The 23,607-nt window shown below is 43.1% G+C and overlaps 1 protein-coding gene across 9 annotated transcripts in view; it reads right to left on the bottom strand.

The window, feature by feature from the left end:
• The window catches only part of DYSF (dysferlin), a 352,788-nt gene that overhangs the window by 112,210 nt on the left and 216,971 nt on the right, over positions 1-23,607 (bottom strand). For all 9 annotated transcript variants that reach the window (XM_063457567.1, XM_063457574.1, XM_063457569.1 and 6 more), the window contains 2 exons: positions 4,739-4,832; positions 594-671 (listed from right to left, as the gene is read on the bottom strand). In XM_063457567.1, coding sequence (XP_063313637.1) covers positions 594-671; positions 4,739-4,832 — 172 coding nt within the window. The remainder of the gene's footprint in view (positions 1-593; positions 672-4,738; positions 4,833-23,607) is intronic.

The raw sequence follows: 23,607 nt of genomic DNA, 5'->3' as shown, positions 1-23,607 counted from the left end.
CACTGATCTAACCAATCAGTGTCCAATCCCTAGGAATACTGGAAAAGTGCATTGGGCATGCCTGTAAGACTAACGCGTGTGCAGTTGGAAGACCTCTTCACTTTGCAACACCCTGACGTGGAGAAGAGAAGGAACATGATCAGTGCAGATCATGTAGAGCAGGCTCCAGTGTTGGGTTTCTCTTTCCTGCTGCTGCACAGTGATGTCCTGTGTCGGTGATTAGTGGACTGGTCTGAAACTGAGAAGGGCAGGTAACGGGGGTGGGGGGGAGGAGCTGAGTAATCAGAGATGTGTGCCCTATACTGCAATCTGACCAAGTTTATCGTTAGCTAATAAAAGTTTATTAAATACTAAAGTGTTTCTTGTTTTCTGGTTTAAAAAACAATTATTATAAATAATAAAATAATAAATCTGAATAGTTAATAAATAATTAATAAACATTCTCAATATACACAACCCTCCTGTCGATCGCATTGTAGATATTATTATAAAATAAAAGCACAAGTGAAATGAACTTGTTTTTTTTGTCTTATATGTACCTTCAGTCTGGGCATATATTATTATATTATTATCATCCATATGTTATCACTCACCTGAAAAACTGTCTTTGTCCATGGGTATCAGGTTCCTTGCTTGGTAAATGTAACAGCGCAAATGATAGCGGTTCCCATCTGAAGAAATAAAGTACACTATTTCATTTCACAAATAAACAGAGATGTAAATTATTTAAAGGCACACTGTAAGATCCCAAACCACATCATCAATATGCCACGAGGAAACACCTTAGCCACTGGAACGCTTACTTTTGAAGACTTTCATTCATTGAAAGCCTTCATGTCCTGTGTCTCAGAATGCCTTGAATGATTCTCATAGAGAAGTATTGGATTCAGTGAAGCATCTGATTTGATTAAACCAGTGATCACCGTACTTGCCCAGAGGTCCCTAATCACTCTGAGAAGCACTGGGTTAGCCCAAGGTGGTCCACAAGGATGAATTCAGAAAATAAGTAGAGGCTGCCCAATGGAGAGCTAGGCACTGGATAAAAGGTGAGCATAAATGTTGTCTTTTATTTCACAATGAAGACAGGTTCCATAATCTAAATCTCAGTAACATTAATATTAAAAATTGAGATCTGAATCTTTAATGTTAGATTGTTCCTTTAAGTTAAAACCAATGCGAAATTTTTCATTCTAAAAGTAGGGCAAATAATTACAACGGACGGAGAGACAAAATCAAAAGTGTTTTAAGCAGTTATTAGATACAATCAAGTTTAAATTAATGAACTTAAACACTCAATATTGAGTAGATGACAGAGACAAAAGCTGTAATTTATAGAATGGCAGGCATTTCACAGGCACCTACATTTAGTGGACACTTTATAAAGTAAGCCTGGACACCTATCCATTCATCTTGTTCAAGCCGAATATCACAATGTAGAATAAATGTTATCTAATTAACACTGGCCATGGAGTGTGTGGCGGACTGCTGGCACCCCGACTGGGTACATCGCTGCTTCCTAGTATCACGAGTACTATAAGCACCGGACACCATAAGCACCGTAGTCCCCTTGGCCGCCAGAGCTTGGCAGGGGTCTTGCTGTCCCTTCCCACCCTGGACCAACACCTGGATCCAGCTACCAGTGGGAAGACCTCTCGTCCAAGAGAATATAGCCGTATAGCCCTGAAAAGAGCTAGTGATATAGCAATCCAAAGAACAGGGATATAGCTGGTATAGCTTTCTCCCACACACATGAGACGAGGCTCTATGCTGGGGATGAACTGATTTATTGGGAGCCACACACGGCCTTTTATGTAACTCCCCAGGCACATTTCAGGCACATTCTCTGCTGGACTGAGACAGAACTAGTTGCAAGCAAACATCTAAATTAAATTATCTCCCAGTACAGAAAACATGCAATATAACAATATCTTTAAAAGTACCCCCAAAACACGTGAAAACCCCACAAAAGTCAAATCCCCTGAGAGCCCGATCTGGGTGACCAACATATCCAAAAATCACCCAGATCAGTTCAGGGGTTCGGGATTTTCATGGAAGTCAATTATTTGACAGACCGTGCACCAGGTCCTATGCCCAAAACAGTTCCATGAAATCATGGCTAGCGGTCGGTCTAGTTAGGTAGTTTATAGACGAACAAACTACTGGACAGAGTCAATAGTCTTACCCTGGAGCTTGTTCACCTTGTTCGTGGGAACGTTTCCACCCAACAGTGCCCTTCTAAATTGTGTAGAACCGAACGCAGGCAATGCTGGAAGTCCAGCGGTGTTCGGGAGTTTCTGTGTGTAGCGGAATGCAGTAAGCCTGTCCTGTAATATGCCTAGGTGACTGTGTTCAATATGTTATGCCTATGTTAATTGTCACATTGCTATAATTCTAAGTACTAATCGTATGTTATTCGGTAGTTTCCATCCGAACACTATGCATAGGGAAACTACCGAACCGGTGGACCACCCCAGAGAGAAGTGTGTCAGCTATTAAGGTTCACACTTCTCTCTAACCTCAGGTTAACAAGCTCGTTATGGATGTATCTGGGTGGCCGCCATTCGGTATGCGTATACGTGGCGGCGGCCATCTTACGCATGAAAAGCTCTGCGGTGTTTGGTCGTCGAGTGTCTGGAACTCAAATCAGACACTCAAACAACCGAACACCGCTGAGACCTCCAGAGCTCCGTAACTACCGAACGGAGAGTCCTAACGAATCCCCATTCAGTAGAAACAAGGTACCGAACGAGGGAATTAATATCCAGGTGAAGTTAAGTGTAGATGGCTAATATAACTGTCTGTTTTTACTGCCAAACGGAGACCGACCGCAGGGCCCAAACGCATGGAACCCTTTTCGGATACCACCTCGTGTGCGGTCGGTCAAACTTCACCCTCCACCTAACTACCGAACCCCTGGTCCGATCTGGGTGAATTTTGGATATAATAGTCACCCAGATCAGGGCTACCTGGCGGTACCCTAATATTGATGCTATGTACTTATTTAGGGGTACATCCAGGTTTGGGGCAAATGTACAGTACTAGTTAAGGGGATTATGAGTCACTCTGAGGGGAGGAGATGTGTGGGAGGTAACATTTACAGTATTGGTTACTGTCCTAATTGATGTGAATCCCTCCCTTGCATGGGAGCAGGCTTTATAAGGAACCCTGGAATAAAGATTGTTAGTTCTGCTCCTGAAACTGTGTGTCGTCCAGTTATTGAGATTGCTGTTGGGATATTGCTGTGTCGTTTTACCTGCTGGAAACTCTGCTTGTGGATTTACTACTGACTTGTTCCTGAGCCTCACTGGGATCTGGAGTGGAGAATAGCTGTGGGAAATCAGCTCTCCGCTACACTGTGTCCGGTTTTAGTTCCATGAGATTCATTCCCAAACACCACTGCCTGCGTTCGCAGGAACAAGATGGTCGCCACCTCGTGGTCGTTCACGCGAACAGTGGCCACCCAGACAAACAATTAGAACACTGCAGTGGAACGTGTTACAAACTGTCAATCAGGCTTAACAAGCTCCCAGATGGTCCATGGTTTGTGCGCATGTTCGGTTCCCGACCAGAATAGAGAAGGTGTACGAACAACCCCAGAGTAAATGTTGGTTCCAGACATGGTGTCTTAAATATCTAAGAAACTCTTTATCTCTAGGGACAACTGTCACTAATATTTACAGAGAATGGTGCGAAAACCACAAACGCATCCAGTGAACGACAGTTCTGTGAGTGAATGTCTTGCTATTCAGAGAGCTAAGTGGGAAAGTTCAGATGGGATCAGGTTGACATATGGTAGGTAATATCTGATATAACCAGGTATTGCAACATTGTCAATGCCATGCAGAAGGGGATTTATCAACACAAAGTCCGATGAATCATGAAGTGGATGGGCTACAGAACACATTGAGTTCTATATCGAGTGGCACTTATGCCAGCTAAAGTGGTTAGTTAAACTGGTTGGGAAACATAGACTCATAAAAACTGATCCATAGAAGGTGGGAAATATGTTGCCTCGTCTACATCTGAAGCTATAAATGGCAGGCTCAGGATTTGTAATTAACGACATTAATGTAAGAATAATTTACTCATTGTGTCAATGTTCCAGGCTGGGAATGTTTCATTAAGCACACATTGGGTCAACTGAATAGCAACTAAGATCATTTAAATGCAATAAATAGTATACCTAAGTATTCTTGCAGAATGTGTGCATCACCTTTTAGGATCACAGCCTACCTACCTCCTAAAAGGAATATACTTTACTACACAGAAAACATGAGCCCGGTTCAATGACTGAACTTAACATAATCTAAGCTCAGACATGTTATTGTCTTTTGCCTGTATATGGCAGGGATATCGTGAGCTAAGACAGAATATGGTGAGCTGAGGACAGTTGTTTTGTTAAGCTACATAGCCATGTTTTAAAGAGACATTTCAACCAAAATAGCGGTATGCCTCCATGTTTGAACCTGGAGAGTCAGTTGTGACCCATGTCCTGCAGCACTTGGCTCCTCCTTAATTTCCTGCCTCTCCATAGGAGAAAATACCAGAGAAAGTACCAGGGTACACCAACAGTGCTCTGTGAATGCGCTAAAATAGCAGGCTAACAGGCAAAGCACAAGTCATTTAAGCACACCAGACTTCTTCTGCTAATATGCTCGTACTGCACACTGACCTCCCTGAATAAACATTGCAGAGTCTCACAAGAGAATATAATAATGTATTTAATATATTTACTTACAATCAAATATGCAGGAAATGGTTGGTCGGTTAACACCGAAGCTTAGTGTTGTGGTGCATTTTCCATCATCACTTTTGTCATCTGCAACACCTCCCTGAGAATACAAAGAACATTAGTTTATATAACTTTCCAAGAATTCCGGCCAATTCTCCGCATAGTCCAGAGTCAACCCTTCTTATCAAAATACAATGAATACCATTCACCCACATCGCAAACAGATGTGTTATCAGTAGTATTACCATCAGTGCTAGGATTCATATTCTGGGTCCAGAAATAATGATACATAGCTCCTAAACTGCATGGTGCTCAGCTAACAACTGGTAATAATGCCGAACTAATGGTGCTCACTTTGAGGATCTCAAAAGAATGAAAAGCTGAACTTGACTTGAATCTAGACTCTGATTTAAGGATGTACACAAATCCATAAATCTGGGATATCCCACTGAGCTATTGGACCAGCTCCCACTGAGATATCAGTGTATCTAGTGTCATAGTGCACAGGGAGCAAGGTGCGCACCATGACCACTTACCTGACCACCAGATTCCACTCTGGTCTACTCTCCATTTGGAGACCGGTGCAGAGTCCTGCACTGCATTACTTTTTCTGACCTGCTAGGTCATCTCTTGTCTTTCGGAGACCTCAGGGGCTTGGCCAAGGTCAGGGCAGAATAAATGAGTGGGAGGAGCTATGGGACAACTGTGCGTATAGCAAGGCGCCCCCGCCATAAACGTGCAAATCAGGGGAAGTTACTTACCTAATTACTAATTATATATCTCTACAGGCTCCTCCTCATGTTAGTGTTAAACCTCCCACTCCCCTATATAAACCCTGTCTGCCCAAGGCTCATTGCTCCATTGTTTTGTGAGTTCCAAAAGTGCTGCAAGTCATTATTGCTTATCCTGTGTATTGATCTTTAGTCTGTTTCCTGATTCTGATTATACACTGCCTATACTGACCTGTTACTTGCCTGAGATTGCCTTTCCCTAACCTGTTTTGATGCATTTGCAGTTTAGAGACTCTTTCTCTGCATATTGAGCAAATTTACAATTAGCTCCTCACTGGGATATCAAACCATCAGCTTCTCACTGAGCTATCAAACCAGCTCCCACTCAGCTATCATACTAGCTTCTAACTGAGCTATCAAACCATCCCCCACTGTGCTATCGTACCAGCTCCCACTGAGCTACCGAACCAGCCCCCACTGAGCTGTCATACTAGCTTCTTACTGAGCTATCAAACCATCCCCCACTGAGCTATCATACCAGCTCCCACTGAGCTACCGAACCAGCTCCCATTGAGGTTCCAAACCAGCTCCCACTGAGATATTATACTAGCTTCTTGTGACGGATCACCTGGCATCCCAACTGGATGCCTCTGCCAATCACTGCTTCCTAGCTTTCACTGAGTACCATAAGCACCGCAGTGGACACCATAAACATCATAGCTCCTTAGCCGCCGCACCTTGGCAGGGGGTCTCACAGTTCCTTCTCACTCTGGACCCAAGTCAGGGATCCAGCTCCCAGTGAGAAGACCTCTCCTCCAAGAGAGTATTGCAGGTATAGCTGTGCAGCTCTTACAAGAGCAATCCAAAGAACAATCCCAGGAGCAGGGATTATAGCTGTATAGCTTTCCCCTACAAGCACGAGACGTGGCTCTGTGTTAACGGGTTAACTGGAACTTATTTATTGGCAGCCACAACAGGCCTTATATGCAGGTCCACATGCAAGGGGCACTCCCTCCTGAACCTGGGTGTAGACTACAGTAAAAACATACACAAATTACATTGGCTCTCGGGTCCAGGACACTCCCACATAAAACAAGATAATCCCTCCTCTGTGCCTAGGAGATAATTGAGTCAGAACTGTATTAAACTCAATTATCTCCATGTACAGAAAAGATAAATTTTTGCAAAAAAACCCAAAATACCTTTAAACACAAAAAAACTCCACAAGAGTTACATCCCTGATAGCCCCAATCTGGGTGACCAACATATCCAAAAATCACCCAGATCGGTGATTGACTGACGCATGGTCCCATGCCCAAAACAGTTCCAGAGAATCAGGGTTTGCTGTCGGTCTAGTTCGGTAGTTTAAAAACCGAACAAACTACCATACATAGTTAATAGTCTTACCCTGGAGCTTGTTCACCTTGTTTGTGGGAACGATTCCACCAAACAGTGCCCTTCTAAGTGGTGTAGGTGCAAACACAGGTGATCCTGGAAATCCAGCGGTGTTTGGGAGTTTCAGTGTCTGAAAACAGTTCCATGAACTCAACGACCAAACATCGCTGCCTGCATTCGCAGGAACACGATGGCCGCCACCTCGTGGTAGTTCATGTGAACAGTGTACCAGCTCCTACTGAGATATCGAACCTGCTCCCACTGAGGTTCCAAACCAGCTCCCACTTAGATATCACAGCTTCTCACTGAGATATCCTACTGGCTCTCACTGACTTATTTTACCATAATCTACTGAACTATCTTATCAGTATTAATTACACTATGTTACCACAGTCAACAGCGTTAAATCTATTCAGCCTTTACTAATCATTTATATCAGCCTCATCTAAACAATGATATGGACTTCCAGTTCTTCTTTGCAAAAAAGAAAAAAAATTATTTACAGTTTGGGAAGTTAGTTTGGTAAACCTTTTAGCAACTGCATGGAAATACTGAATGGTTGAAGATAATCCCTTCAGAGTGAATGTTCTTTCTCTTTGCTCTATATAATGAATGAATAATGGTGATTTCTGAGTATGGGGACATGTCCTACAGAGTTGATAAGGATAACCGCTGAGTGCAGGACTTTCCTCCAGGCTATGCTACAGGCTGTATGTAAATACAAGACCTATGTGAAATATTAAACCACCTATCTCTACTAAGTGGTGATGTGGTACAAGTACATATATGATTCTTGCCCAAATACGGCTCAAATTTCCCATCCTAAAAGACGAGGCATGCAGTTGACCTCTCGTAGCTCTACTGCAATTGATCGAGAGTATTTTTGAGAGAGAGCTGCATTTTGTCTTTTGCTGCAGTAGGCAGTTTCTAACATAATAATTGGTTTATTGAGGCTGAAAATGAAGCACAGAAATGGAAAGGGGGGAAAAAAGAGAAGAAAGAACATACCAGCATTTTCACGAACAAATGTTTAGGAAAGAAGTGACGACACGTGATAGGTGACACATGACAAGATGTGTTCTTTACAGTCTCCAACTTGCCGGACCACAAGTATCAAGCAGTAGGTGGTCTGTACATACCAAGCATGCTTTATGTGTTACTCTCAATTAACATTATCGTGTGTGTAAAAGAAACTCAATGTTCTGTGTTTGTGGTACATCATGGAAGAGACAGTTTGTTCATGTTCTTTAAAAGAATATTCAGTTGTGGTTAAAGGGCAATGAATGAGAAATATCAACCCCAGTGAAAGCAAAGTGCAATCCTTTAATATGTCACTGCAAGAAAAGCCAACACGTAATAAAGACCAAATAGATATTTGACATAAGAAAAAGGGCATTCAGAGAGTCCCAGAATAACAAATAACATTATTAAACTTTTCCAAATCAGAGACTCAGTGAGCTTCATGGTTAGCAGACATATCAGTACAGACAAAAATAAAAATCAATGAGGACAACACCACGACAAAGTTATGAGATATGTAGAGAGGATAATGTCATAAAATAATAGAGGTAGTAGTCCAAGTATATCAACATGGAGTGATGGGGAGGACAAAGGGTATAATGACAAGTTAGATGAGAAGGAAATTATTCACATTATTAAGGCCATCTAATTATATCTGCTGGAGAGGAACCTGACAAAAAAAATCAAACTGTGTGGAGAGGATGATGGCATGCAGAATGGGCCATGTAATAACGTGTTTGGGGATATAATTATATCTCCAATATAGGACAAAGACTTGAGGAACATAAAACATGTTGTGGGCAATAAGGAGGGAAATGTCATGGGGAAACGAGGAAGGTAATGTCGTGGGAAAAGGGGAGAGTAATGTCATGGGAATGGGGAGGATTGTGTTATGGGGATAGGAAGGTCAATGTCATGGGGTGGGTATGGTAACATCATGGGGAATGAACAGGGTCATCTCATGGGTATGGGGAGAGTAATATATTTACAAAAATCAGGATGCACACCACAATTATCAATTACCTGCAAAACAAGGGGGGGTGAGAGTAGCACAGTTGGAGGAGGGAGTGTTACAGAATGAGGGAAGGTGAGCGTGACAGAGTGACAGGATTGGGGGGTTATTTTACAGGGTCTGTGTGGCATGGCAGGGGCAGGATAAGTGTAATGGGATTGGAGGGTTTAATGTGACAGGGTGCAACCCTACCACACTCACCCTGTCACATTAACGCCTCTAATCCTGTCACACTAACCCCCTCATTCTGTCACACTCCCGCTGTCAATTAACCCCTTTTAATCACAAACACAGTGCACCATGGCCACAGGCAGCCCTCCATATACACTGATCCATATACATTATTTTTCTGTACTGTACTTTTCGAAATAAACCTACGTTTCTGTGAAAATTTAAGTTTTAGTTTTTTGCGGCCCACATAAACTTAAACCTTGTTTAAGTGGCCCGTGTTAGCCTTTGAGTTTGACATGCTTGGAGTAGAGTAATGCCATGGGGGATGGACAGGATGATATTATGGGGAATGGTGAGGGTAATGTCAAGGTGAATTGATAGAGTAATGTCATGGGGGATGGGGAGGATAATGTAATGGGTGGTTGGGGAGGGTATTATTATGGGGGATGGGTAGGGAAATGTCATGGTATGGGTAAGGTAATGTCATAGGCAGTAGGGAGAGTAATGCCATGGGTAATGGTGATGGCAATTTCATGGGGGATGGAGAGGGTATTGTTATGGGGAATGGGGATTGTAATGTCATGGCAGATGGGGCGGGTAATGGCATGGAGGATGAGAAGGGTAATTTCAACGGGGATGAGGAGTACAATGGTAAAAGAAGATGCAAGGATCAGGTCATTGTTAGATCTTGGGGGAGGGCTGGAATATATTAATTGATTACAGGTTGATGACAGGTATGGGGAAATGAAAGGCTAATGGGACTGTTAGTAGAGATAATAATAACATTTTAACTGGCAGGATTAATGCCATGGAGTGATGGGAAGCTTACACATTTGGGGACAATGGCTGACATTACAGAGTGAAGGGCTTTGTATGATAACGAGGTTGGCAAAGGAGACCGTATATTTGGTGATCTCTGCAGGCCAACCCAGCCATGGAAATTACGTTGGTATTAACACTAGAACTGTGATGTAATTCCAGTAAAATACAAGTTTAGCAGGCTAAGATTGCCACAAGGCATATGTATGTATATGTGTTTGTAGTATCAGTTGGTTAATTACACGTAGCTAAGATACTGTCATCACTGTACTGACCAGGTGCAGGAATGTAAGAACTGGAATTACGCGTCCCTCTCCTTTGTATCAGATGAGCCACGTGGTTAGACCGGATGGATGAGTTTAGACTCTATTCATTAAATAGGTTAAGGGTATGTGTGGGTGTAGTTAATTGTGGGAGGAGCTACAGTGCTATATAAGGAATGTACTCTATGTATTCAGTACTCAGACTTTGCTGTATTTTGGTGACGCTAGTCCCTCTGAGTCCCGATCGGTGATCCAATAAAGAATCTCTTCCTTCCTGAAGAAACCTGTGTCCATCTCTCTGTGCTTGGCTTCCGTCAGTTTCTCCGGTATCATTTGGTGCATTGGCCGGGAAGCTCATCGTTCAACGGTAGCTGAGAGGCAGAGGCGTGAGACGGTCTATCTTTGCCCACGTTCTCTACGGCTGCACCCCTGAACTTCTGCGTGGACCTCCCTTCGTCTCGGCGCCACTGGTCTGTTGTCCAGGAGATCATCGGCCTCTACGTGAGAAGTGCTGGGGTGTCCCCGTCGATGAGTGTGAACTCAGGCTCAGGAACGAGGAGGTAAGACAACTGCTGTTTTAGACGGCAGGACCCACTAGGGGTATACCGATTGTGCGGTAGGCCCAAAGGGGTTTTGAATCTGTGTATCTGCCCCCTCTGTCGGAGGGAAGGAGCGAAGGCGCACCGCTCGATCGAACGCTCTTTAGTCAGACCGTTTGATTTGGTTAGTCAGGCGGGGTCCTGGTGTAAGATAGCCCTAGCCGGACACCGGTGTCTTGTCTAGACTAGCGTTCTAGGGTGTATATTACGTTCGCTAGGTCGGAGGGACCGGGAGACTAAGCGGCGCCTGTGTAAATTCGGTTCGCTAGTTCTCATCCTATCTGGGCTAAGTGGGAAGGCGTGTAAATTTGGAACCCACTAGACTTTTGATAGTACGACTAAGAGGCGCCTGTGTAAATTCGGATCTCTAGCTCGTTGTATAGTGCGACTAAGAGGCGCCTGTGTAAATTCGGTTCTCTAGCTCGCTATGTATATGTGGTGATTGGGCAGTGTGGCTAACCAAAACGGGTGTATATAGTTTTAGGTAGTCCATTCAAGGTACTGGCCAATAGTTTAGTTGGGAATTGTAAATGTGTTAACGATTGTTTTAGTAAAGTGTATATCTTGTTAGATAGCGCGAGCTCAGCCGTCTAGCGAGAGTGTTAATAGTGTGTTGCTGTATTATAGTGCACGGTACCATAACCCTGTATATTTACTGACATTATATAATAAGTACTAATCATTGTCGTCCATTGCATGTTTAACACCATAACCACTAATAATTGTATTGTGACCTTAACTTGTGCTTTGACCTATGCTAACCGTACTGTAACCGCTATTTGTAAAAGACGATGTTACTGGGGTGTGTTATAGACGGGTAATTCGTATATAGAGAATTATAGCGTGGGTGACTGTATAGTTACGCCAAAGGGCATAATATTGATTATATAGTGACTGGTGTAACAGCTGTGTGTGTACGGGAATTCCCTGAGTGTTTATTGTTATTGTGTACGTTTCACTTGGTAACCGTACCACGTGGTGCTGTTGCCAGAGGAAACGGGTGTGACTGTTGAATAGTACGCGTGTATAGTAATCGTTGTCGACGACGTTCCATTGTTAAGTATGGGTGCGTCGCAGTCAACGATTCCGGATCCCTTAGGATGTATGGTTAAGAATTTTAAAAAGGGATTCAAAGTTTGTGATTTTGGGGTAAAGATGTCTCCTGTACGTTTGGTCACTTTGTGTACTAGGGAGTGGCCTACTTTGGTTGCGGCATGGCCGCCACGTGGCAGTTTGGATCCAACTCTGGTACAGCGCTTACACGTGGCTGTATCGGGTAGGCCTGAACTTTACGGCCAGTTTCCTTATATTGACTGTTGGAGACAGGCCGTAAATGACTCGCCAAAATGGCTCCGGACATGCCACGAGGAACAGTGTCGCCTCATGGTAGCTAGGACTTGTTCGTCCACTAGGGCTGGTGTTAGGCCCATTTTGGACACGCCCCCTGAGTCCGAGATCCCTTTGCCGCCCCCTTACTTTCCGGTAAGAGGAAGTGACGCAAATACAGGAAGTCCTGTAACCCTTCCCTCATTACCCTCATCCACTTCCGCTTCCTCCTCCAGTACAGGATCCACCCCCCCTCGTACTAAATCTCCCCTTCCGGAACCAGAACCCACCCCCATTAGAAACGAATATCCTGATTTGGCGCCACTTCAGACTTCCGGTCAAGCTTCATCTAGCTCGGCCCGAAGTGTTCTATTCACTACCTTTTCCCAAAACCAACCTCCCACATCCCCATACCCTATCTCTCCCCGACCGGAACCCATGACTGACGCCCCTCCACGTAGCCCCATACAGACCCGACAGTTGACCGGTGCCCAACAATTGAGACACTATCAGATGCCTCTTCGTCTGAATCCCGGGTCAGCCTATATTAATGCCGCAGGTCAAATGGCACAAGCTGACCCTGTCTTCGTATATGTTCCCTTCACTACAACCGATCTTTTAAACTGGAAGACCCACAATTCCTCGTATACTGAGAAACCACAAGCCATGACTGATCTGTTCACCTCAATAGTACAGACACATAATCCGACATGGGCTGATTGCCAGCAGTTATTAATGACTTTATTTAACAATGAGGAAAGGACAAGAATAAATCAAGCAGCCATTAAAGCATTAGAGGATAGAGCCCGTGCTTTGAACCAAGCTAATCCAGCAGCATGGGCCGCAACACATTATCCCAACACTGATCCCGATTGGAACGTAAATGGTGCTGATATGGTTCAACTCAGAGCCTATAGAGACGCTATAATTGCTGGCATGAAAGCCGGAGGAAAGAAAGCCATTAACATGTCGAAGACAGTTGAGGTGATCCAGAAAAGCGATGAAGCGCCCAGTGTCTTTTATGACCGATTATTGGAGGCATACCGCTTGTATACCCCCTTTAATCCGGAAGACGCAGACAATTCCCGAATGGTTAACTCCGCCTTTGTCAGCCAAGCTTACGGAGATATTAAGCGCAAGCTACAAAAGTTAGAAGGGTTTGCAGGTATGTCCATCACCCAACTAATGGAGGTAGCTAATAAGGTCTATATGAATAGGGAAACAGAAAGCAAGAAAGAGGAGGAGCGCAAGATGCGTAAAAAGGCTGATATGCTAGCGGTAGCGATCGCAGGCGTAGATAAACGGGGCCCAGATAGAGGCAATAATAGATGGAGTAGGGAGCCTTTGAGTAGGGATCAGTGTGCGTATTGCAAGGAAGAAGGGCATTGGAGGAACGAATGTCCGCAAAGAGAGCAGTACGAGAGAGACCAACCCAGGGCAGGCTACGGAAACTTTAGAGGTAGAGCGAGAGGTAGAGGAGGCCCCGGAGGGAGTAATGGTTATAGAGGGAGTAATGGGAACAGAGGAAGTGTTAGGGAAGACAGGTATATTCCAGCAGCGCAAAGGTCCCGCGATAGAGAAGGTAGGGACTTTGTAGGATTGGCTGACACTGTCATGGAGGACTATTGATACCGACCGGGCTCCATCCCCCTTGGTCGAGCGGAGCCTATGGTCGATGTATCAATAGGGGGGAAAAGGAGTGCGTTCATGATCGACACTGGTGCTGAACATTCAGTGGTGACTAATCTAGTTGCTCCTCCATCTGGAAGGACTATTACTGTGATAGGAGCAACTGGAAGAAGTGCTGAAAGACCGGTTCTTAAAAGTCGACTCTGTACATTGGGAGGCCACGTAGTAAAACACCAATTCCTTTATATGCCTGAATGTCCAGTCCAATTGCTGGGACGTGATATGCTATCCAAATTACAAGCGCAGATTACGTTCCTACCAGATGGAACAACATCTTTAAAGTTTAATGGACCTTCAGGTATTATGACTTTATCCGTACCAAAGGAAGAAGAGTGGCGACTTTATACAGTGTTGACTAGCCAAAACCCTAGGAGTGATGAGACATTGTTTAACATACCAGGAGTTTGGGCAGAGAACAACCCACCAGGACTGGCCCGCAATATTCCACCAATAAAAATTGAACTGAAACATGGGGTTTATCCAGTGAGCCTAAGACAATATCACATTCAGCAGAAGGCTAAGAAGAACATCCAATCCTATCTGGATAAGTTCATACGGTATGGTATCCTAAAATTCTGTACTTCCCCCTGGAACACCCCATTGCTGCCTGTTCAAAAGCCCGGTACAGATGAGTATCGACCTGTACAGGACTTAAGAGCAGTCAATGATGCGGTTGTTAGCATACATCCAGTTGTACCCAATCCATATAACCTGCTTGCTTTAATTCCGGGCGGGGCTACTTACTTCACAGTCTTAGATCTCAAAGATGCCTTCTTTTGCCTCCGAATTGCCGCAGAAAGCCAATGTATTTTCGCTTTCCAATGGGAGAACGCTGTAACGGGCTCAAAACGCCAAATGACTTGGACAAGACTGCCCCAAGGGTTTAAAAATTCACCTACCCTATTTGGTTCAGCCCTAAGTCAAGATCTATTGGATTTCGAGTCCATCCCAGGAGAGTGTGTATTGTTACAATATGTAGATGACTTGTTGATAGCAGCAGTTACAAAAGAAATCTGTCAGCAAGCAACGCACGATCTACTACATATTCTCTGGAAGGCAGGATACAAGGTGTCTAGAAAGAAGGCTCAGTTGTGTTTGCCAACTGTCAAGTATCTAGGATTCCATATCTCTGAAGGTCAAAGAATTATGGGGCCAGAGAGAAAAGAAGCTGTCTGCCAAATACCAATACCCAAGAATAGAAGACAAGTGCGAGAATTCTTGGGGGCAGCAGGCTTCTGTAGGATATGGATTCCCAGTTATGCGATACTAGCAAAACCTCTGTACGCAGCTATCAAAGGTACAGAGCACGACCCCTTCTTATGGACCCAAGAACAGCAAACGGCATTTGAAGATGTGAAGAAGGCTTTGATGAGTGCCCCAGCATTAGGTCTACCTGATCACACACGACCATTCTACTTATATGTACACGAGCAAAGAAGAATGGCTGTGGGAGTATTGACACAGTACTTGGGATCATGGCAAAGACCTGTTGCCTACATGTCTAAGCAACTGGATGCAGTGGCCAGCGGACTTCCACCTTGTCTAAGAGCCGTAGCTGCAGCCGCCCTGCTAGTAGCTGAAGCCGATAAACTCACTCTGGGTCAAGAACTTTATGTACGAGTCCCACATGCAGTACAGACGTTGTTGGATTACAAAGGAAATCATTGGTTTAGTAACAGCCGTATGACCAAGTATCAAGCAATGTTGTGTGAAAACCCAAGAGTGCATTTAGAGACTGTAAACACCTTAAATCCAGCTACCCTTTTGCCGCAACCTACTGAAAGTCAACATGATTGTTTGGAAGTAATGGATGAAGTATTCTCAAGTAGACCAGATCTTCGTGATTTTCCCATCCAGAACCCCGATGTTCAATATTACACCGACGGCAGTAGTTATGTGAAAGAAGGGATCCGCTATGCAGGATATGCAGTAACAACCATAGACAAGGTGATAGAAGCTCGGCCACTGGCGAAAGGAACATCAGCACAAAAGGCAGAATTAATAGCACTAACACGAGCGTTACAATTGGCTGAAGGTTTAAGAGTAAATATCTATACGGACTCTAAGTATGCGTTTTTAACCACTCATGCCCACGGAGCTTTGTATAAAGAAAGAGGACTACTGAATTCAGAAGGCAAAGAAATCAAGTACGCAGCTGAAATCCTACAACTATTGGAAGCAGTGTGGGAGCCGAAAGAAGTCGGTATCATACATTGTCGAGCGCATCTGAGAGGAGATGGTGATGTAACCAAGGGAAATCGGATGGCAGATAGTGCAGCTAAGCGTGCTGCTGAATCAGGAAGACAGGAGTATGTGGGGCATATAGCTGCTCTTATACCAACTCCACTGTCCCAATGGACTCCAGTTTATACAGCTCAAGAAGAGGAGTGGTTAAAGACTGAACCGGGAAAGTATTTGGAGAACAAGTGGTATCAGCTAGAAGATGGAAGAATAGTCATACCAGCATCACTAGCGGTAGAAATTGTCCAAAATTATCACAACGGGACACATTCTGGGAGAGACAGTACTGAAGAATCTCTTAGAAAACATTTCTACATACCAAGATTGTCCAACTTGACTCAGGCCATTGTACGCAGATGTGTAACGTGTGCTAAGAATAATGCAAGACAAGGACCAGTAAAGCCACCAGGAGTCCAGTTTATGGGGGGACTCCCCATGTCCGATCTACAAATAGACTTTACAGTGATGCCTAAATCGGGTGGACATCGTTACCTGTTGGTAATTGTGTGCACCTATTCAGGCTGGGTAGAAGCATGTCCTACTCGTACAGAGAAAGCAGGAGAAGTTGTGAGATTCCTGCTACGAGAAATAATACCCCGATATGGACTACCCTGTTCTATAGGATCGGACAATGGTCCAGCTTTTGTTCACCAGTGCCTACAACAACTGACTCATATGCTTGGTATAAAGTGGAGGCTTCATACTGCATATAGACCCCAGAGTTCTGGTAAGGTAGAGAGAATGAATAGAACTATAAAGAACCAGTTGGCTAAAATGTGTCAGGAAACCCAACTTAAGTGGAACGTTCTCTTACCCATAGCTTTATTGCGAATCCGCAGTACCCCTACCAGAAGGATGGGCCTCTCTCCTTTTGAAATCATGTATGGGCGACCACCTCCCGTACTTGGTAACTTAAGGGGGGACTTGAGTCAGTTGGGAGAAGGAATTACCCGGCAGCAGGTTGTAGAGTTGGGTAAGACTATGGAGGAGGTACAGAAATGGGTACAAGATAGATTACCTGTGAATATTTATCCCCCTGTTCATAGTTACCATCCAGGAGACCAAGTGTGGATTAAAGAGTGGAATACTGTACCGTTAGGGCCCAAGTGGAGAGGTCCTTATGTTGTTCTCTTGTCTACCCCTACAGCAATAAAAGTAGCAGAAGTGACTCCGTGGATACATCACTCCAGGGTTAAACCAGCAGCAGTCGATTCTTGGCAAGTTACAGCAGATCCAGAGAATCCCTGCAAGATCCGGTTGAAACGCACTACTCAGTCGGAGTAACGAGGAATTATTGTGGATTACAAATTTTATTGTTACAGGTGTGAGTGAGAAGGCCATAATAAAGCCTGTCCGCTTACCATCACATAGTGTATAAGCCAGGAAAGTCTCGAAGGGACACCTGTGAAGACGAGCAGAACTCCATTCCCTGCAGCCCTCACATCCTGGAAGCTGAGGTTCCATCGCACGGACGAAGACTGAGGATGACGGCGAAAGATGTGCTTTTGATAGTGTTTATTTATATGTGTTTTTATATTCAGGAAGGTAGAGGTACCGACACTCCTAGCTGTGAGGTATGCATTAAGACTACGAGAACAGGTAACCATATTTCCCAAACCCTAATTTGGCATTCACAATACGAGTGTAAAGGAGATGTAGATACTTAAATATAGATTATAGTGTGTGCCATTTAGGAGTAGGAGAACCTAAGTGCTTCAGTCCGGAGTATCAGCCTCGTACAATTTGGTTGACTCTCAGGAATGGAGATCCTCAGGGGACCCTAATTAATAAAACGGTGTTAGAATCCGTACATTCTTCGGGTGTTCTGCTATTTGATGCATGTAAGGCGATATCAAGTGGTAGAAAGCCGTGGAATGTATGTGGGGATCTTAGATGGGAGAGGACGTATGGGTCTAACGATAAATATATTTGTCCCAGTAGCAAAAATAAATATGTAAGTCCTAGATGCCCAAATAGAGATTATAACTTTTGCCCATATTGGTCTTGTGTGGGGTGGGCGACTTGGGGACAGACAGTAGATAAAGACATGATAGTGACTAAGTTGCCGACTAGCCCTTATTGTAAGTCTATGGAATGCAACCCAGTCCATATACTTATTAATAACCCCGACAAGTTCCTAGATAAGTATGGAAATTTATTTGGGTTTCAAATATACGGGACGGGTTTAGATCCTGGGACATTATTGTTTATAGGAATAGAGACTGATACGGTATCCTCCCAGACTCATCAAGTATACCATTCCTTTTACGAAGAGATGAGTATAGATAATAAGATCCCCCATAATGCTAAAAACCTGTTCATCGATTTAGCTGAAAGTATTGCCGGTAGTCTTAATGTTACCAACTGCTATGTGTGTGGAGGTACTAACATGGGAGACCAATGGCCTTAGGAAGCAAAGGAGGTAATGTCCGGTTCTGAGGCAGTTGACCAACTAATATCTACACAAGCCGATTATCATTTGAGTGTTAGAGGTAAATCTGAGTGGAGATTAAAGACCTCCATCATAGGTTATGTTTGCATAGCAAGGAAAGGAATGATGTATAATACTTCTGTAGGAGAATTAACTTGTCTAGGGCAAAAAGCTTATGATGATGATACAAAGAATACAACTTGGTGGTCGGCTTCAAATGTCTCAGAACCATCTAACCCGTTTGCTAGATATGCCAATTTAAAGGATGTGTGGTTTGATCTATCCATCACATCTACTTGGAGAGCCCCAGCAAATTTGTACTGGATCTGTGGTAAGAAAGCCTATTCGGAGTTGCCACAGGACTGGGAAGGGGCATGTGTGTTAGGTATGCTCAAACCATCCTTCTTCTTGTTACCGATTGAAACAGGTGAGACTTTAGGTGTTAAAGTGTATGATGTGAATCATAGGAAGAAAAGGGGACCCTTAGAGATAGGCGCCTGGGAAGATGATGAATGGCCTCCCCAGCGTATCATAGATTATTATGGGCCAGCCACGTGGGCAGAAGATGGTACCTTTGGTTATAGAACCCCTATTTATATGCTCAACCGTATTATAAGATTACAGGCGGTGGTTGAGATTATCACAAATGAGACATCACAAGCACTCAATCTTCTAGCGAAGCATAATACCAGGATGAGGACAGCAGTGTACCAAAATAGATTAGCCTTGGATTACCTTTTGGCAGTAGAGGGAGGTGTATGTGGGAAGTTTAACCTGAGCAATTGCTGTCTTCAAATAGATGACGAAGGGCAAGCAATAGCTGAGCTTACTAGCCATATGGTTAAACTAGTGCATGTGCCTACTCAGGTATGGAAAGGGTACAATCCAAGTAGTTGGTTTGGTAGCTGGTATGAGTGGTTTGGAGGGCTTAAGGCAGTGGTAGGTGGAGTCCTACTGATTTTACTGTTGTGTCTACTCCTACCGTGTCTTATACCCTTAGTAGTTAGGTCTGTGCAAAGCCTGATAGGAAGTATAGCAGAGAGGAAGGCTGCTGCACAGATAATGGCGATATATAAGTATAAGGCTCTAGATCAAGGAGAACCAATGCAGGAAGATGAGTGTTGAAAAGATTCACATCATAAGATAAGTCTGGTCTGGTTCATGGTAACCTGAGGTATATGCAAACCAAGGTTAAGTGATGCCTCAAGTAATTGTGAAATATCAGAGGCATCAAAGGGGGGAATGTGATGTAATTCCAGTAAAATACAAGTTTAGCAGGCTAAGATTGCCACAAGGCATATGTATGTATATGTGTTTGTAGTATCAGTTGGTTAATTACACGTAGCTAAGATACTGTCATCACTGTACTGACCAGGTGCAGGAATGTAAGAACTGGAATTACGCGTCCCTCTCCTTTGTATCAGATGAGCCACGTGGTTAGACCGGATGGATGAGTTTAGACTCTATTCATTAAATAGGTTAAGGGTATGTGTGGGTGTAGTTAATTGTGGGAGGAGCTACAGTGCTATATAAGGAATGTACTCTATGTATTCAGTACTCAGACTTTGCTGTATTTTGGTGACGCTAGTCCCTCTGAGTCCCGATCGGTGATCCAATAAAGAATCTCTTCCTTCCTGAAGAAACCTGTGTCCATCTCTCTGTGCTTGGCTTCCGTCAGTTTCTCCGGTATCAGAACTGCAAGGTTGGTGAATGAAAATCGTTGGTATTTATAAATGGCAGAGAAAAGAATCAATATTTAGTATGACTAAACACATGGCTTTATTTAACATTAGGGACGCCTGTTCTTTCCATAAAATAAAATAAAATGAATCCAATTGTAATCGAGGATCCTTATTGTTTCTCGATAATACGGGCTAAATCCACTTCATCCAGTGCAAATAGAAAGAACCAGATAAGGAAAGCAAAGTTATTTCTTAGACATAACTGAGGCATGAATCATTGTATTGTTATCGTTCATTCCATTCAGAGGCTCCGAGGAGAAAGAAAAGGGTTTGGGGTAGGTGCTAGCTGCTATAATTATATCTCACATTTTCCCATGTGTTTCAAGGCTGACACACCAGCCACAGTGCATCTGAAAATACTCTTGTTAATCTCATTTCCTATACATTGATAGAAAGAGGAGGGTATGGAACAATGGTTCCCAAACCAGTCCTCAAGGCTCCCCTACCAGTCCAGGATTGCCCAGTTGTATCTAAGGTCTTTATAGAATAGAAAAAAACAACAACATAGACACAACTGGGTAATCCTTGAATTGTGGAATGGTAGGGGAGCCTTGAGGACTGACTTGTGAACCACTAGTATGGAGAACAAAGCGTACTTCCATACCTTCTTAGTAGCTCTTACTCATCTGTCTGTCTTCCACTAGAAACTAACACTTAGCATAGAATCACCGAGGTTGGTATCCTTATAGCAGAGTCTCTGGGCGTCAATGTTTCAGATTAATATACAGAAAATTGGGCATATTTATCAGTTATGTTCTGAAAAGTAGAGCAAAGGGCTAAACGTGGGGTCGTTTCTCCATGGAAAGCAATGAATTCAACAAGTACACTCCATTGATGACTACTCCAGTTTTTGCTCCACTTTTCCAAACGTGACATATTGATAAATCACATCACCACGTTCTCTCTTTTCATTTGTTGCCCATTAGTTCTATAAATCCAGTTTTAAGGAATGGTTGAGCCTATGGTTGAAATAGAACATGTGAATTGCAGCTCAGTGTCCTCCAAATTTTAGATCTCCGGTGGGTGAGAAGAGATGTGTCTTTTTTTTCTTTGATCAAAAATATTCTTTTGCTCACTGTTTATTCTTGTTGCATTAGATAATGTTACTGCAATTTCACCTTTCTGGAATTTGCCTCCCTAATCACTGCTTTGCCTTGTGTAGCAATCTGCCCTAGAAATCTTTTCTGTTCTTTGTAAAGAAAAAAAAAAAATCTTTACAAAATAACTATGTGAGGAACAGAGGAAGCCAACCTACTCCCGTCGCTGATGTGAGTCTAACAGTCCTTATGACAACAGTCAGACTGGATAAGGGGGGAATCCTGCTGGTTTCTGGTCATGACTCAATATTGGAAAGTTAGTGTACAATGATCCCTCCTATTAGTCTACAACAGTAACTATATTCCCGAGCATGAGACAAGTCCAGAGGGAGCTGTAAAGCCATCAGGCTAATTGCATGGGTTGGATGCCAAAAAGCCACAAACCAAACACTGGTTACAATATGTCTTCAATGCAGCATTTGATACTTATTTGGCCCACAATAGCTGGTGTGTGGTCGTAGAGGTTCGCCCCGATACTGTAAGTCATTAAAGCGAGGAATTAGAGGAGGAAGAATTCACAGGTCATTTCGTGCTATTAGGCCTGCAATGTGCTCCTCGCGGCCTGTGATGTGTTTAGCAGCGTCTGAGGCCATGCTAAAAGTTCACTCTCTGGCATATGAAGCAAGGTACAGAGCAGGATGCCAAAAAGAGGGGAGTATGGGCGTGCGGACCTGTCCAATGTAAGCAAATTAGGAAATGTAACACATCCATAATCACAACTACTCCTACATGCCTGAGTAATGGGGCCTGCACGCAGCATAAAAGAAAGCAGAAATGGAGACTGGATTGTTCGAGCTCGGACGGGAACAATTTTCCCTTCTGCGCCACTCGTTAAATTAGGTCAGAAGTTAATGAGGATGATTGGTTGGGGACTGGAAGTCTTTAGACAGGATTTGTATATTTTTCAGGGACTTCCTTTAAAGTCAAACTGTATATCACTAATGTTTCCTAGTACGCGTCTTTAAACAAAGGATGCTGGAGATTCGCTTGCAGTTCTTTAAATGTCATGTTATTAAAGCTTCAATATGCAGTTATTCTGGCATTTAAAGACATAAAAAGGCTGTGATGTTCATTTTCTAATCACTGGATTATTAATGTAGTAGTGGAATCTAAACATACATTTAAGTAATGATAAAAATCGAGGGGTTTATTTACTAAACTGTGAAAGGTGATCGGACATCAATTGACTCCCAAAAAAGAGGCCAAAATAGTACAATTTTGGGGGGAAGGGGGATTTTAAACATGGTCAAACTGGATTTTTTTTTTTTTTTTTAATTCAGAGATTTTGGACACAATCCCTCCCTAAACTTCCAATTTCTATTTTCATTAATATGAAAGTCCTATTATGAATTTGGCAATAAAAGTGCCAAACCTTTATTTGAACTCTCCAGGCCAAAAGACTGAAAACATTTGTTAATAAAATACTCCATGGAGATTAGACCAATTTGATTTAGTCATCTATAGATTAGGCTTTCTGGCAGTATTAGGAGTTGCTTTCTTGACTCTGTACCATGAGGACTCCACCTTAAGAAAGTCCACATTCTGCTCATTTGCTGATCAATGTCAAAAAGAATGTAAATAAAACTCTGGACTGATGTGGCCCAAACCTTGGCATTCCAATATGTGTTGATAAACTCTCACTTATAAACTAGATAAAAGTGCTTGACAGGATGACCTGGCAATCAAATATTATAAAACATAATTTATATTAATGTAACTAGGTCACCACTATTCATAGAGAGGAGAAAGATCAAGCCTTTTGTTTAAGTTATAAACCTTCCTAAGCCTTGAGGCTTTGACCTCACATACCACACCTGGTCCACCCATATCACATAGCTTTAATGAAAGGACAAGAAGCCAAAGACAACATGATGTGAGTTCTAGACCAGGTCTTTGCAATTCAGATTTGTCTTTAGTATTCTACAGCATTCTATTGGACTACTTTGATATCAATAACAAAATGAGACAGGACCGTCCCCAGTTTCTTTCCTTTTTTGTGCTAGAAATTTAAATTTTTCCAAATTAGAATCTATGCTAAAGGTACGAAGGTTGACACGTCCCACTATAAATTATAGCATATGTTGATGATCGTTTTTAAAACAATGATCCAGATAATTTCTCTCAGCTATAAAGTCCTAATTTAAGACTTGCTAAATGTTGCCTAACATTAAATTAATTTATCTAAATCAGAGATTCTAGAATTTAAAGGAGAGCTCTCCAAGTTCCAGATTCCACTTTAATTAGTGGAAAACTGTCTTCACATATATAGGTGCAAAATCCTCATCCAATTGAACTTAATATACTGACATGCTAAACCTTTGACCCTCATTCAACAATAC

This window comes from Pelobates fuscus, chromosome 6 (genome assembly GCF_036172605.1).
Source record: "Pelobates fuscus isolate aPelFus1 chromosome 6, aPelFus1.pri, whole genome shotgun sequence".
Lineage (NCBI taxonomy): Eukaryota > Metazoa > Chordata > Amphibia > Anura > Pelobatidae > Pelobates > Pelobates fuscus.
Note: the sequence above shows the minus strand (reverse complement) of the source record. Positions and strands in the feature narration are given on the sequence as shown.